The sequence below is a fragment of the Carassius auratus genome, chromosome 27 (genome assembly GCF_003368295.1).
Source record: "Carassius auratus strain Wakin chromosome 27, ASM336829v1, whole genome shotgun sequence".
Classification (NCBI taxonomy): domain Eukaryota; kingdom Metazoa; phylum Chordata; class Actinopteri; order Cypriniformes; family Cyprinidae; genus Carassius; species Carassius auratus.
Window position 1 is genome coordinate 16554942 of NC_039269.1, and position 17696 is coordinate 16572637.

At 37.3% G+C, this 17696-nt stretch overlaps 1 protein-coding gene across 5 annotated transcripts in view; it reads right to left on the minus strand.

Moving 5' to 3' along the window:
- Window positions 1-17696, minus strand: part of slc6a9 (solute carrier family 6 member 9) — a 44376-nt gene that overhangs the window by 6815 nt on the left and 19865 nt on the right. For 3 of the 5 annotated variants that reach the window (XM_026206214.1, XM_026206213.1, XM_026206215.1), the window contains exons 3-5: window positions 3039-3195; window positions 1945-2076; window positions 733-1003 (exon numbers count right to left, since the gene is read on the minus strand). In XM_026206214.1, coding sequence (XP_026061999.1) covers window positions 733-1003; window positions 1945-2076; window positions 3039-3195 — 560 coding nt within the window. Of the gene's footprint in view, window positions 1-732; window positions 1004-1944; window positions 2077-3038; window positions 3196-9551; window positions 9690-16598; window positions 17617-17696 lie in introns of those variants that run through there. The other 2 variants (XM_026206212.1, XM_026206210.1) reach the window with 2 other exon arrangements.

Genomic DNA, 17696 nt, shown 5'->3' on the forward strand with positions numbered 1-17696 from the left:
TCTTGTTATGTCATCCTACATAGTGTTCAAAGATCATTCAACAAACACATCTGTCAAGTCCAATGCACAAAGATCCAAACATAAAGAAAAAAAAATGCAAGACTCTTGCAAACATGTATTATTTAACTTTCAACTATCAATCTGTCAGGAATTTTCCGAACTGATGAATAATGGATGAATAATTGACTATATACTTATCTTGAGATTCAACTCTTGCTAGCATTTAACTTTTTTTTTGTCCTGTTAATTTATTTAAAGATACATTTAAACTGTTTTAAGTTCTGTATTAAACTTAATTGTAATTTTTTTTATTCTTGTCAACAAAAGAAACAAATTAATTCTTATTTATTATACTACTTATGTCTTAAGAAAATGGTATATTATCAACAACTGCACAGCTTATTAATATTTGAAAAGTATTTGCCACATTTAGACTTACGTGGTCCAATCAACACCCAGAATAATTGGAGATTACATCATAGAGAGGACCTACTCAATAAGTCTCTTAAAAATCTTATAAAATCCAAGAAGTGTTTTTAGACAAGGCAATGTTATTTTAGGCTTTGAAATGTCATACAAAAAACTACAATTAATTTGATTGTATTTTATTAATGATTCATTTTATATATATATATATATATATATATATATATATATATATAAAATGTTATATTTAATTATAATTACTACAGTAGGATACACAGATGAATCGACCTACAACGGTGTGTTTACCTCCAGTATTCTTCACTAGGACTGGTTCTTTTGGTGCGGTTGACTATCTCAGTCACCCCTGACAGGACCGCAGACACATTGGCGAAGCTGGCGTTAGCTCGTGGAGTGCTCAACACTCCAGTGCAGTCAGGAGTGTTCCAGGGGTTGTTACAGTACGTCCAGGGCAGCAGGTTTGTCATGGACATGAAGAAGTAATAAAATGCAATACAAATCACCACATTGTAGTAAATCCCAATATAGGTCGAGACCACCATCATTCCATAGCCCACACCTTCAGGGAAAGAGAACCAAATGAACAATTGGTTAACGGGTATTAAGTTTGAAAACCCAGAAACGAATACACTGATAGATCTGTGAAACCTGTGATGTATCGGATTTGAGAATCAGATTATTTTGAAAAATACTGAAATATTGCTTTGCAACACAATAAAGCATTTGATCATATTCTGCATTTCCCTATTTTAGCAGTACGTGCAAAACATACCATCCAGTAGGTGGTGTATGTTTTCATGAATTAAACATTGTGTGGTGGCAGTAGAAATACTGAAACGAAACAAACGAAATGAAACAAAACAAAACAAAACAAAACTAAGCCATACTAAATGAATTGAGTGAGTGACTAAATTAAGTGAATAAACAACTGAAGGAAAAGCTGGCTTTTATCCCCTTTAAAATAGACACAAAAATGCAATTAATTGAATAAGTAAAAATAAATAAAAAAAAAAAAAAATAAATAAATAAATATATATATATATATATATATATATATATATATATATATATATATATATATATATATATATATATATAATATATCTCTGTGTGTGTGTGTGTGTGTTTATTTTTGTCTTCAGAAAATGTTTGCCACAATGACTAAATATTTTACTGATATCTATTTTTAAAGTAAGAATATTTAGAATTGAAGAAATTATGAAGGAGAAACTGCCGCATTTAGCATTCACATGGCACATTTCTAAACCAAACTCAGACCACCTCTTGATTTTGTGAAGAGTGTTTAGATATTCCAAGCCACCTTGAGGTGAAGAAAACACTGTAAGAGCGTATGTTTAAAAATCATCACCAGTTTAACATGTAAAACAGGTCACGAAACACATTAAAGGGCAAACCAACCCACACAGATTTAACCACGACTTGTCAATTTTCATTGAATTTTTTTCATTTTCACACCTCCTTTAACAGCCTCATGCTCACCTTTAAACATGGGGCTGACCTTCCAGACTCCCAAGCACCCGAGGGAGGTGAACTGCCCAAAGGAGAGCTCCAGGAAGAACAGAGGGATGCCACAAAACACCAGCATGATGAAGTATGGGAACATGAAGGCACCTGTGATACACAAAAGCCCACAGTGTTACATAACCATTTCATCCATACACATTAGTCTTCTAGCTAAAGACAGATACGTAGGTGTTCTAATATACATAAATAGTAGGAAATAAAAGTAGTTGACACAAAGAATAGCCATTGTCTATTTTCGATTTTGGAGTTCCCTAAAGCTTATGCACATAAGTGGGTAACACCCGATGTTACACAACAGATCTATTTGACTGGACGAGCTGCATAATGGAATGCAATGGTGATTCATTGCTTTGTGTATTTTAAATACAAGGGCGGAGTATGGCCCTGGGCAATGGGGTTGATGTGTCAGGGGCCTCAAACTGAGGAGCCCAAAGGAGCCCAACATCAAGTAAGGCACTTCATTTTGATACAGATAGGTGAACATTGCTTGAATTATAATATGGATCTAATGAAATGAATTGAATGATCGAAGATGCATACAAATAGTTCAAAAAAAGCTGCTGGTGCCCTATGGCCTAACAGGACATAATCCATCCTTGTGTAAAGAGCTTGGAGTTCAGTTACTTATCTGAATTCTGGGCTTATTCAGAGTAAGGCTTCCAATTAGAGGCAGGTCTAGGAATATGAGATCATGGGGCAGAAGTTTCTGGGCCAGGTCATTGGGGATCTGCTGCTAGAGACCCTTGCTTACTCTAGCCTGGTCTATTTTAAGTGAGGTGTGTTATAAGACTTGATACCAGTGATACCATGAGTACCCTTTTAAGGGAGCAAAGAATTTGGAAAGGACCCAGTGGTATGACTTACAAAAACAAAAACCTAAACACCATCAATTTTACGTCTGATAACATCCATAGACTTTCAGACTTACATGAAAACCAATTAACCTATTCTATTTTAGGATCTAGCATAGAAAGTATAAAATTGTGAACCCTGCAGTAAAGGCACAGAAAGAAAGACAAGTACGATAATGGCAAAAGGTGATTTTCTACCTCCTCCATTCCTGTAGCAGAGGTAAGGAAACCTCCAGACGTTTCCCAGGCCCACTGCGTAGCCAACACTGGTGAGGACAAACTCAATCTGGTTGCCCCAGTTCCCCCTTCTGGAGTTTTCATCTTTCTTTACTGGCTCTCCTGGAACCGCTCCATTCTGAAACAGACATATGTATGAATGAAATGAAAGTGAAAATCACTCTCATGAGTCAGAAGTAAACAAAATATTTTTACAATAAGCACCAACAAAACAGAATCGGAAAATAAAATGAGTTAAGTAGCAGGATAGTTGATGCATAATATGCTCATCATCAAGATTGCAGGTTAATATTTATGAATATATGTGAAAGTATATTTTAGCAGCTGTGACTGATTGAGGTATTCTTTTTTTAAATCATCTTTTGGACCTCCCTAGGTTTGCTTAAAATGCTCCTTAAAACAGGATTTTTGCATTATATGGTCATCCAAGTCATTCAAAATTGCAAACATAAATTCTTACAAAACGGTTCCAAGTTAACTTTAGCATGAAACAAGCCAACTGCATTGCCAAAACAAAACTGAAACAATAATGTGAATGCCATGGTGAAGTGATACTGCACATGCCTCCAACATATGGAGCTCCCATGGTGATGCAAGTTTGAGTTTGGGTTGTCATTTCAGAACTCAGTCCCACCACTTCCTATAGCTCTCTACCGATAAACATGTGTTACAAGAAGACAACTACAAGAGAGCAGTTAGTCACATGTCAGAAAGTTTGTGTGAATTTTGTGGAAACTCCTAAATTGCATGCCAGCACTGTTGATGTTGCACTGTGGGTTCATGAGAGTGTGCTGGAGCGCGCTTGATGTGAACTGAAATCACCGTCATGTGCACAAGACAAACATTTGGTCTTGTCGGCCTGATTTAAAGTTTACTCTCTCCATCTGTTCTCATCAGATGCTCTTCATGTTGACCTCTAAGGCAAGCTCACGATCTGATCTAAGCACATGCTCTGTCTGCACAGTGAGCACGCTGTGGGAGATGAACATGCTTGCGGTCTTCCCTGCAGCTCTGAGATGAATCCAGGCTGCACTTGATGATTCTAGTGAGCAAATTTGCTTTACAAATGCTTAGTTGACAACTAACTTTGTTTAGATGTAATTGTAAACTTTGTTTTCAGAATTTTCATCAAGTATAATTGTCACTTAATTAATTCTAACAATTGTAACTTACCTTTCATCAAGTGTAATTTATGTGAGTTAGTAATTGCATATGTAATAATAATTACAAAGAATCAGAAACTCTTTACATGAAGTACCGCTGCTGTGATATGCTGACTGCCTAAATATAAAAAGATTATGAGCTGGCTGTATAACTGTGTTGTAATATTTTTATAAGCAGCAAGAGCGTCAGCTGTAATGGTACTCCTGCATATGTTATTTTAGGTATTTAAGGTTTGTTTCAGGTTACACAAGGCACTAAACACACAAACACACACACACACACACCTATTTAGACTCAATGCTGCATCTGAGTCTGAGCTTCCTGGGACATTGCTTCCCACAGGATCACGCAAACACACCTGTCTCAGCAAAATGAACAATAATCCAAAGTTTGCCTTTCAACCCAAATGAAATATTAATTATGTTTAGAATTAAACAATGCAACTTTTTTTGAACATGAACACAAAAACCCTAGTGAGAATAGACAACAATAGACACTTGGGGCGGCAGTGACTCAGTGGTTCATGTAGGTTGTCTACAAACCAGAAGGTTGGTGGTTCAATCCCCGGCTCCACCTGACCAAGTGTCGAGGTGTCCTTGAGCAAGACACCTAACCCCAGCTGCTCCCGACGAGCTGGATGGTGCCTTGAATGGCTGACACCGCAGTCGGTGTGTGAATGAGTGAGTGGATGGGTGAATGTGAGGCAAAATTGTAAAGCGCTGTGGATGGCCATGTGGTCTGTTGAAAGCGTTATATAAATGCAGTCCATTTACCATTTACAACTACCACGTATTCTTGAACCTGCAAATGGTCTAACTGTACAAGTCCACTGGAGCAGAATGAGTGAAGCTGAGGAGGCATTTTCAATTAATTCTCTACAGGAGCTGAGTAAAAGACTTGTGCAGGGGATTGTGGGACTGACAGCAGAGCAGAATAAGAGTTAAGAAAAACTCAACTTAATGCTAATTGGTTGTGCGGCAATTAAACACTGTAAAGTTAAGGCAGTGACATCTCTCATTAACAATTGAATGTATCATGTAATTTCAGAGGCATTATAGCAAATCTATGCAATCATCACTGCAAATTAATCAGGTTTCTGACCATGTAATGAAAGCAAATCCTGTTATGCTAGTGTATATTTAAAGAAAGAATTGAAGGGAGTTCTTCTGCATCAGTAGACAGACACATAGGTTAAGTCTGCTTTTAGACCTGAGACTGGGTGAAGTTCAGCAGCTGGGCACCTGTGCACCAAAACAGCTGGGATCCTTGAGGTCAGAACACCTGGAAGATGAACCGACTTTTGAAGATGTAAAATTCCAAGTTCTTTCATGAAACTCTAGATGGCAGAGGCTGATGGGTTCTTAACTGATGATATTCACAGTGCTAAATGACTTGGCACAAGCTGATTGGTTCATATTGTATACACAGCATATGAGCTTACTGATTTACACTGATTTACATCTCCACCTTCCCCAGCTCCACCTGTATAGATCTGCTACGGGTTATTTTATATGCTATTTGTGCAGCAGCAGTGTGTCTTAAATACTCATAGCACAGCATCGCCATATGCATTGGCAGTAGCAAGTTCCTGTACTTGCTTGCAGCTGCAAAAATCTACAACTACAGCAATAACCAACTTCAGCAGTAGCATAGCAGATCCATTCCGCCAAGACCAAATACATTACCACTGTCATATACATTACCACGCTAAAATCTTCAAAGAGTTGTCATGATAGAAATTTCATTCAATGAAATGCTATTCAATTCTTCTCTATATCTATCTACCAACAGTATTCAAGTTCAACGTAACTATACTGCAGCTCTATAAATGAGACAAAACATGTCCCTTCTGCACTCACACATGAGGTTATGTTGGGTTTACCTTCCGGTAAATCAATGAATTGTTTAGTTAAGTCTTTATCCACTGCACACTGTGATCCCATTCCCTGTGCTCTGGAATGCCCAGGTGTTTCAGCCGTTGCCGTTTGCTCCAAGGATCTGTCTTACTGAGCACAGAGTGTGAGAGAGAAGATCGTCCAGCTGGGCCCATCTGCCCTTTTACGTAAGACCAAGACACACTCATAAACACAAGGTCTCAGGGGGACCTGAGTCAAATGAGTGGTTCAGCAATTAGACCTTCTAGAAAATAAACTGAAAAAAAAAAACATATAAGGAAAAAAGGAATAGAAAAAGAAAATGGAAAAAAGGAAAATAAAAAAAAATTAAAACGAGGTTGTAAAATAATACAAAATAATACAAACAAATTGTAAAATAATAACAATAAAATAACGAAAAAAAGAAAGAGAAAAGAAAGAAAAGAAAAAAGCGAAGACTTCCTTAAAACTGCTTTGACTAAACAACGGCCTCGTATAATGATAACTAATAGAAATAGTACTAATCTTGATCTCTTTAAGTTGTATTTTTAATCAAAAGTTAATTGTTCCACAATGTCCTGCCCCACAACCTCAAACAGTAAGAAGAATCTACCCCAGGAAGCCTGTGACTGACAGCAGCACATCTCCCTCTGAGTAAATCATTGCAGGTATTTGACCCTGTCAGGCAAAGAAGCGATGTGAGAACTGACCTGTGACTTCTCAACTTAACACCCAGAATGCCTGGAGATGTTCATGCAGAATGTGGTGTGATATAACGCCCAGTTCAACACATCCTCAATATGGAGTGTTTAGATATAAGTGCTTGCCGCATTAGCTATATATGTTTACATTCAGAATCTTTTTGAATAACTCTCTGAAGTCTTAAACAGACACCCAACAAAAGCAAAAGTGACAGTATTTTTAATTCATTCTTACAACCATCACAGATTGTCATCTGCTCAAATGAACTACATTCAGAAGAACAACAACAACAAAAAAATAATAATAATTGATTATATAAATTAATTATTGATGCTTTCCTAAGAGAAATATAAATGTTTCTTACAGAAATATAAAGATTACTAAGAGAAAACATTAAGATTAAATTTAAAACATCATCAACAACAAAAAAACTCTTTTACGTATCATACCAATCAAAAGTCGCATATTATGTAACATACAAGTTGAAAGGCATAATATTTAGTTATTAACAGTTAGTATTAAACAATTATTGATGCATCCCTAAGAGAATTATAAATATTTATACTTAATCTATTCTTAAATCTATTTAAGTTTTTAAATATAAGAACTGAGAAGGGTGATGCCATGGTTATAGATTGAACATTAAACCCACACTCATTTGAAATATTTGTGCTCCCAAAAAAAGAATCTACAAGAAATACTGTGATGAATCAATGACTTCCTGTTCTCTGAAGTTAAAGAGTCAAAGGTGTGCCCAATGGAGTAACCTTCGTAAAAATAGCACAGATTCCAAAACCTGCTTCGGGCAGTGAAACTTCACAAGGCTGCACAGGTCCAGACATAAAAAGAGATTAGAGACCTACTGCTGGACAGTTTACCGGAAAGCAAGAAAAAAAAATGACCAATGCAATTTGAGGATGTGAAAAAAAGCAAGAAAGCCAAAGGAAATGCGCTCTCAGCACTTCTGAAATAGTTGAACACCCAGGTCTACTGGGTTCACTGTTCATCAGAGCTGACCTTTCCCCTCTCTAGTGCCCCCTATATCGACCCCCAGTTCACATTTCAAAGGCAACATCCTCAATCTTTCTCTGCTGATGAAGGCTTCATTCTCCTTAGAAAAAGAAGGGACATACAACAGGCCCGTTCAAAGACTCCAGTAAGACTTTCACCTCGGGTTTATTTATCAAGGTCAGAGGTAAGACCACGAGGGTTGTGAGTGCTACCAAAAAGCCTCTTACAGAGCATCTTTTCATTCTACATTCTACAAGTCAACTACAAGGCATTTGTATGATAACTTTCTGAAAAGCAGCCCATTGCACTGAAATGTTAATTTCTGTATCAGCAGACGCAATGCTTTTGGGGCGGGACAACCTGTTTGTGTCCCAAAGGTTGATGGGGATGGGCAGAAGGAGTGGTAGAAAGCAAAAACCTTTACTTAACTTCTTTAGTTATGGTCCCCTAAAAAACACTCAATGTGTAAAGAAGGGCTGGTTCATTCTCTTCAAATGGAATGAAATTAACCAGCGTGGACAGTCCTTAAAGAAGCCATTATCCAGTCTCTGTGAGGTGAAAGTAATTCTGCTAAAGATGCAAAGCTTCCGCTCCTCACCCTGTGAGCAGTAGGTCATATTCCTGCTCTCTCATTGGCTTAGACCTTGAAAAAACTCTTCTCATGCTTGATCGATCATCAGCAATGGTGACTTGTCAGGCAAAGCACCCCAAAATCTGAACGAGGGGCACAAAAGTAGGGGAAGTGAAGGTGGCCTAAGTGTCAGGTCATTAGGAGTTCACTTCACTCAATCCACACACACGCTTTCACATACACGTCCATACATGAGGATATGTTTATAATTCTGGCATAAAGCAACATGCAAGAACTCCGGTTCCACAAGTCTATGTAAGTAATTATTACTATGGCCAGGTGATCTGGTTATTAGGAATAACAGAAATATCAGTAATGTTTCAAAAGGTAAAGCAATTTAGCCGAGTTACAAAATGTTACAATATATACACACACTACCATTCAAAAGTTCACTCAAGACAATTAATAGGTACCACACAAGTGAATTAGCAGTTTTGTGCTAGATTTTTTTGGTTTGGCTTCCATTTAAAGATACTAAAGTCTGCCTTCAACCCATAAAGCTAGTTGGCAACTGTTAAACACCAGGCAGGATCCATAACAGCTCTGGTAGGCAACGTATGGGAGTCATTCTGAAGATGGCTCTTCATGGTCATATGAACAAGAAACTAGCTATTATTCATGACTGTTTTGTTCTATTATAAAGATGCCTACTTCTTACCAAAATTATTGTCTGAACACCTGAATGAAGTCAAACACTTTCTAGAATCCAGATCAAAACATGGTTAACCTTTATGAAATGTTAATGAGGACGTATATCTGTCATTCATTATGTAAGTTTAAGACGTGTCTAACAGCATTCCGAGAATGACCAAAGTTATTAAAAAAACTAATGAAATGAAAAACTGCGGTACTTTCTTACACCTTAGTGAACACTCAAAACGAATTCTACCGAAGATCTAAAAATAAGACCTAAAGCAATTACTAACCCCTCTAGTTCCCAAAAAAACAAAACAAAAAAAAAACATTCTGAAATATTTTTTGAGAAGTTCCCTCACAAAGACTGAGTTCTTACCCATATATTGATAACTGAGGCCCCAACATTTCACATACACTTCTATCCTCACTGTTATATTTCACTTCCTTTGGTCTTACCTTTGTGCTGTCCATTGTAAACCCCAGCAAGTAACGTCTACTCATACAGGAACCTACAGCATTCAGGCAAGCATCAGCGTGCAAGCAGGGTCAGAGCAGAATGAGACGGCTCCATGTGGAACCTATTCTACCCTTGAGCCATGGGTGGGGAGAGGGGAGGAGCCTGGAGGTGTGGCTTTTGGGAGTTTCACTTGGTCACAATATTCAAATTGGTTGCTTTTACTTTTACACTCCCCCAACTATAACACTATAGGCTGTTACCTCATTTTACATTATGTATTTTACATTGTTATGTATTATATAACAGTAAAGACGTTACAAAAGATTTGAAACATACATAGAAAACCAGAAAACCAGGTCTAGATGCCGACACGCCTCACATAAACAAATCATTCAATAAATGCTCAATGAGAACGATAAGGGAACATGTGAGCTGTTCACTTGCTCGTCACACACTTACATCTCAGCATTTCTGTTTTAGATTCTGCACAAATGTATTGTTCTAAAGAATTACACATAGAGACATAAACAGTATCCACTGGGCTGATTCTCATTATTGCTGAGCTATTTGCATTTGTAAACACAGAAAAAAAAAATGAATTTGTTATGGAGGGACTGAATTTGGGGAACGACCCATTTTAAATCACAACATGCTCAAGAGGACCAATTAGAGCACTTTTAAAGGCCCACTGAAGGCATTCAGGGTTGCATAAGTTAGCCCAAATTTGGCTGGCATCAAAAATAGAGATGTAATATCAGCTTCTAGACTGAAAAACATCTTCAGAGTCCATTAGCATCAGATGAATCAGACGGAAACATAAGTTCTGATCACTTTAAATCACTTTGTTTGTCGTGTATAATGTATGGCATTGTGTTCACTGGCCTGGAGGAACAACATTTAAATCAACTCTGTTCCTGGCTGGAATGACAACAAAATACTTGTTAATACATTTACATGTTCGCAATGTTTAAAACAAATATTTTAAATATAATATTTGATCTGAACTTGCTATTATTGGCTATTCATCACTTATGTAATATCTGTGGATTCTGTCAGAACGTCAAACAGAAGCATGTTGGTTCACGCAGCCTCTGTTTAGACTGTGTTTTGTCAGGGATTATGAATGTATGCAGAGATTATGTTCTGCTGATTTAAGTCAACCATTTTAAACACACAACCTGCTCAGATCGATGTAAACAAGAAGGTTATATCACCTCTCTTCTTGGTATTCTTGTGCAGAAATAAAGTTACTATGTCCGTACCCTTTACCTGCGTTACATAATCATGACTAAGCTTATGGATAAACTACCGATAAAAAATTTGAGGTTGGTAAGATTTTTTGTTTGTGGAACATTTTTTAAATGTATGTTTAGTGTTTAGTGCTCGCCAAGGTTGATCAAAAATACAATAAATTATTTTCTTGTCTTTAACATCACCTTTGATCAATTAAATGCATCCTTGCTGAATAAAAGTATTAATTTCTGTCCAAATATCACATATTATCATGCAATAAAACAGCTATAAATAATGTCTTTTTACTTACAAATCTTGGCTCAATTTACTTTCACTATTAATGCCTTGCTATAACCAAACATTTTCATTTCTTTAAACACATTCTACAATTCATTTCTTTTGTAATTGACACTATGCCAGAAATGCTATAAAATGAGCTTGATTTCTATTAATTTACATTCAATACAATATATTACATATTCCTTTAAATATGACTTAAACATTAGCTTTATTACAAAATCCTTTCTATATAAAAATAGGTAATCTGTCATTTAGAAAACTGTTTAAACCACAAGAGAATCGACCTACATGCAAAACAAAACCAGATCTATCACAACTGCATGTGATACTTTGAGGGGGTGAGTAAAATGTGTAGAAAGAGATTTGAGGCTGTTCTCCTGACAGCTCTGAATGGAAGCCCTGACTTTTTCATCTCTCCTGCATCCTGAGGCTTCGGTTTGTCATGGCATGAGCATTGCTTGGAGTTTGCTGAAGCCCTGACTGAGCGACTGCTTTACTGTTCCTCAGGAGCCCTCTGGCAAATTATCCCAACTGCATGTGAGACACAAAAACTTTCCCCAGTCTGTGAGAATCAGCAAAGCCCAAAGTACACCATTTAGCCTTTCAAAGAGGCAGTGCTTTAAATGACACATTGTGCAAAAAGTAGTATTTATAGAGAGCATCTTTGCCCTTTGGTCAGGAAATAAGTAGGCTCACTGCTGTGACAGCTGCAGAGGGGGCAGTAAGGTCAGCCAAAACACACTCGTTCAAAAGACAAGTGTGTTTACACAGAATGACTCTTAGTAATAGACCACAAAAATAAATTCCAATGCTAATACTACAATGCTAGTCAAACTTATAGCATTGTGCTCCAAGAGCCCTTAACACTGAAAAGAATGTCATTGAGAAATTTAATCTAGACATAATACGTTTAACATGTTTCTTGTTAACTTGAAATGGCATCATAAATAATGTTAGATTTTTTTTATTTGTTTATAATTTTTTTTAAACCAATTAAGTGCAAACACCAACAAACAGCTGAATTTGGTCAACTCTATCAAAATCATGAATAGCCTACATTCAGAAAAATTATGAATCTGGTGGTATCTATCAGGAGGATAGGGTACCAATGCTACACTGAAGTTTTTGAAGGTTTTGTTTGAGCATTGTAGGGAATCAGCATTTTCGACTGAAATGACCAATGAACCAATGAAATCAGCTGTGGGGCGGGGTTTGTGCTGGTTTGGGGAAAAACATCAATCAAATAATGTTAAGAAATTATGTAGCATAAAACCGTCAGATAAACATGGCCACTTCATGCTTAAAATGATCCATGTGTTCCTCAAAATATGAAAACAGCCAGGTTATTATTTAAAAACGAAAATAATGACAAGATTTTATTATTTTTTAGGAGAATGTATGGGATGAAATAGAAATACACCTAACTATTTTCTAAATGCATGTAATAGATCTTATTGTGAATGATTAATCAATGCATTTATTTATTTTTAAGTTCTAACTATGTAATGTTTAATCAAAATGTCACAACTAGACAAAGGATTTTTCTATGGTTATTTATGCAAGGAATTTTAGTCCGCTTAAATGCCACCCTTGCAAGCTTTCTTTTATCTGCCTTCATTCTTAAAAGCAACGCCTGCAATAAATTCTACAGAATTGTTTGACTATAGAAAGATCTGTCGCAACTTCAGTTTCGTCATGACTTTAATAATTATTAAGGAAACTTGTGGAAAATAAAGGAAACAAATGTTTACGAGAGGTAAAGGCAGTCAAAAAGGACAGGGAGTTTAAAAGTGATTAAGCCTGAGGAATGTACCCATGACTGAGTGAGGGTCACTACTGCTGGCAGCTATAACAGCTGTTCAGACTGACAACCTTCACCTAGAAAGTCCTGGAAGTCACACGGACAAAATGACAAGTCACAAGTCTTAGGAAAAATATCAAACATGCTGCTGGTGAATTTAGTGCAAAGTTTTGAAAAGACAGCCATAAAGAGAATTCATATAAAATCAGCACATGAAGGGTAGAGAGAAGTGGAGAAAGACTGACAGAAAGAAAGAAAGAGAAAAAGAGAGCATCTGGAAGCCCAGGAGCACAGTGAGTGTGAGACAGGAGAGACCACTGCCTCCGAGCGCACATATGCTTCTGAACTGCTTTCCCCCTCTCTCTTCTTTCTCTCTCCTATACAGCGGGCTCCCAAAGTCTGAGAGAATACACTGAAAATCTGACATTTTAAACATAAAAATAAACAAGCTTTTAAATGAAATAAATTAAGAATTTATATCACGCTACGCTGTGATATGTTTGCAATAAAAATATTTGTATTCAAATAGAAAAATGCAAAACGGAACATTTTCACTGTGGTCTGATTGTTGGACCCCACTGAACATCAGAACTATGTCTCAAACTATAAAAAAAATACAAAAATAAATGAAGACTGTTGGTGATATACGTCATACAGTTGGCTGACATTATGCTAGGTGATATTTTTTAGGTAATAAATATTATTGACAGTACATGCTCACACAAGCTTGCATACCTGTGCACAACACACCTCTCACGTCAAGCAGTTTTATAGCTACACTGTTAAAATGACTGATAATTTATTGCTACACTCACTTGCTCTTTCCAAGCATTATTTTGTGTTCTTTGGGTCATAATGTGATACCGGTCAATAGACATCTCTTTAACAGTAACATAAATGATCAAGTGCTGAATCAAAACATTTTCTAAACACTGTTTTTTTTTTTTTTTAAATGCTGATTATCGTACTTTAGATTAATGTGAAGACATTTTGACCCAGTAAGATGTGACTACAATTAAATGACTGGCTCATATTATCTCAATTATTAGTCAAGCATGCTCTACTCCAACCGATAACATTAGACAATACTACAGCATCCAGCTGAATTAGCCGTATCACAGAGCTCATATTAGAGCTCCATAGAGCCCAAGCTGTCAAAAAAGACAGAACTTAATCTCCAGCACAGAATTAATTGGAAAAATTTGCACATTTTGATGGGCCAAGTCATTTGTAATAAGATTTATGATTTATTGGATGTATTATCAATTAGGTCTTAGTGCCGTATACAGAGATCCCATATCTGTGATGCCTCTTTAAAAAAGTGAACAACTCATTTCTTTAATACAGTTATATTTGTGTAATGCAAACATTTCTGTTTAGTAAGTCCTGACAGCAACTGAGTGATTAAAAAATGCTACTCCCCTTCAAACATATGCAAGCACGCAAATTAAGTGCTATCATATAGATTATCATAAAAATTGTTCTTAAACATAAAACTACAATTAAAAAAAGAAATCTAATACAAATAATCTTATATATAATATAAATAAATACAGTAGTCAATGTGAAGCATTACTAAGTTTAGGTTTGGTCATTTTGATTATGTAAATTTATTCAAATTATTGAAATAACTTTTTTTTTACATTTGTAGTCAATATATTTATTGTGTATATTACAGGTATATACACAATAATTACAGGTATATAAAAGTTAAAAAGGATGCAAAATAATTCTAAGTTATGCATATTTTTAGGCTTAAATCGAGAAATGATGTTTCCCCACCGTATACACACATGACTGAATACACATGAGGGGTTTGGAGGCTGGAGGCTGAGGCTCTGGCAGATGCGCCTGTTCGTGTGTGTGTGTGTGTGTGATACATCAGTGAGCTCTACAGCTGGACACCTGAGTCTGGGATGCCTCTCAGGGTTCTAGCACTGCAAGAAATTTTCAAATAAATCAGTACACCTCATCAAATTCTCTCTGCAGCATGTTCAGAAAACAAACAGTGTCTTTACAGGGGTCAAATACTACAAAGTAACAAATTTCCCTTAATCACAGTCAAAAAAAAAGTGTGTGCGTATAAATTTATGTTATTATTATTTTTCCGTTTGCATAAATTGCTCAAGTGAAATGTGTTACAGATGATAAGAATGACCTCAAGGTGAAAAAAATCTCCTCTAAAAGTGACCACAGTTTTTATCTGATCATTTTCCTTTTCTCTGATACTTTCATTAACAATTAAACAGGCTGTTTCTATTGCTACTCTAAGCATTCTATATGTAAATGACTAGTGCCTTTAACAGGAACCGATATGTTAATGCTCATGGTTATGATGTCACAACCATGATCCATAATAAATATGCAATTGTTCAAAAGTAAAAGTACATGCTATTTTTGTTCAAAAAAGACTAAGGAGGAACGTGGTCAACAAGGTCAGATGACCACTGCTCGTGTGGTCTCACCTTCAATGTCAAGGACTGACAGCTAGTGACTGTCTAACCTATAAAGATAAGACTAGACCAAAGAAAAAAAAAAATGAAATGAATATGAGGGCAAAGTTTAGGACTAGGGTTATTGATAGTTAAGGGTTAAGGGTGGCAAAAAAAAAGCCCCTCTCAACATTACACAAGACCAAAATAATGCATTGCAATGACATTGTGACCAACTCGCCAACAGAACTATATATGCTTCTCTGCACTAATTAAATAATAAAAGAGAATTTGCTCATTAAAAACTGTTCACGAATATAACTTGATGACAATGCGATTTGAGACCGGAAAATGATGGAAAGAGATTTAATTAAGCACTTAGAATGCCAACATTCATATCAAGATTAAACAAGGTGACAAAGATAAATGGATATTCGTCATTCCAAAACTCAAAACTTGCCAAATGACATTGCTTCATTTAAATAAATAATACAAATAAATTTTTTTTATCTTTGTTAAATACTGCAAGTAACTTACTTTTGTTGCATTAGTTTTTATTTAGTCACAAGACTGTTACTTTATCCTAATTTGCACACTCCTGAATGGCAGAACGGAAACAGAGGCAAAGGAAAGAATGCAACCAAAACTGGCGCTGCAACATAAATTTCGGAGCCATAAAGTGTCTTATCTATCCGTTTTATTTCCAACACATCTTCCCCATGATTGTTTAAGTGACAACAGCCTTGGTGACTAAAAAAAGGAGGTGAAGGAAGACAGAAAAGGAAAAAGAAATATGGGCCAGCCCTCCTTTCAGCCCGGACACTTTCCTCCTTCCTTCTGTCTCTCAAACACTGCTCTCTTGCCTACTTCCTTGGAAACTTTATCACATACCCTTCCACCAGCGTTGCCAGAACTTCCCACTGCAATTTGTTATAAAAACTTTTCAGTTGGCCCACACGTGGTCTGGTTTTTAAAAAGCTGCAGCCCCTTTCTCACGTGGTCTGTGGGCTATTGAGTCGTCACAGGCCCCCTGAATGATGGCCGAAAAATAAGGCACTGCAGACAATGCTTGGTCTTGATTAATTCAGTTCTTTCAGGACCCTGCACCGTCGTCCCGGCAGCTTCGTACAATTGCGGCTTTGATGCGTCGGGTAACGTGCTCGCTCGCTCTCGTTGAGAGACGCAACATTTTCAAATTTCCCTCTCAGCGGAGCTCGACATCTATAGAAAGAGAACATGCAGTTGCAAAACCGCACAAATGTGACAAGAACACAACTGACCTGATCAGCCAAACAAGCTGCGCCGCTGTTGGATTCCGACATGACTCGATAGTGTCCGGTAGTTCTCTCGTCTTAACTCTCGAGTTCTTCATTCACACCTCTCCATTCGCTTCCACAGAGAGAGGGGGTGGGGGGGGGATAAAAGAACAGCCTCCTTTCGCCCAAGCTTGATTAATGCCTGAATTATTTTCACCTCATTTCATCTGATGGAGTTCTGCTTCCTCTCCGCCTCTTTCAATCATTCGGCATGGCACGGCACTTTCTCTCTCTCTCTCTCTCTCTCTCTTCCTCCCTCCCTTTCTGTTTCTCTCTCTCACTCCCTCATTCTTACTTCCTCTGCTGTACTGCAAGTTGGGGAAAGTGCCCCCTCCTCTTCTGTATCCCCCATTCTGCAAAACAGACAGAGGAGATCCACAGCCTTTGCCTCTACCTCAACAATGAATGGAGTCGTTGTCATTCCAGCACTTTGGCTGCATACTGAGTGCTAGGAGCTGCTAGCTTAGCTGCCTGGAGTCACAGGCACTGCCAAGCTTTTCAGCGGCTGGCCCGCATGATGAAAGACAAAAGTAAGGAGAGGTCCACTTCCATGGGGCGCACTACTCTTGCCGTCTCTGCATTTCTTCCACTTGTTCTCGAGGCAGCTGCACCCAGACCACCAATGCTCCCATTCAGCGACACTTGACTCTCAAATCCTCATCCCTTGACATTGCCAATTCGCCTGTAAGGTCCCGCAAGAGGCCAGAGGAGGGATATACCCTTCCGTTCGTCTGTCTGTCAGGCGGTGGCCTCGTAATTCACCCACTCGCTGCAGATTACAAGATTTCCTCAGCAATAAGCAGGCGAAAATCTATAGCAAGGAAATTATGTTGCGGAACGTGAAAGGCTGCATTAGAATTCACACACACAAAAAAAGTGTCCTACAAAAAACAAACAAACAAAAAAAAAAGCTTTAAGAGGCAGCTCTAGGTGATGGACCCAAATGAGCATCCTGTTATTGGGTGTTAAAGGTTGACAGACTTCTGGGTCTCTGCCTAATGAGCATGTGAATGAGGTCTATAATGGTGGCAATGCATTTGATTTGCAAAGAGTACTGATGAT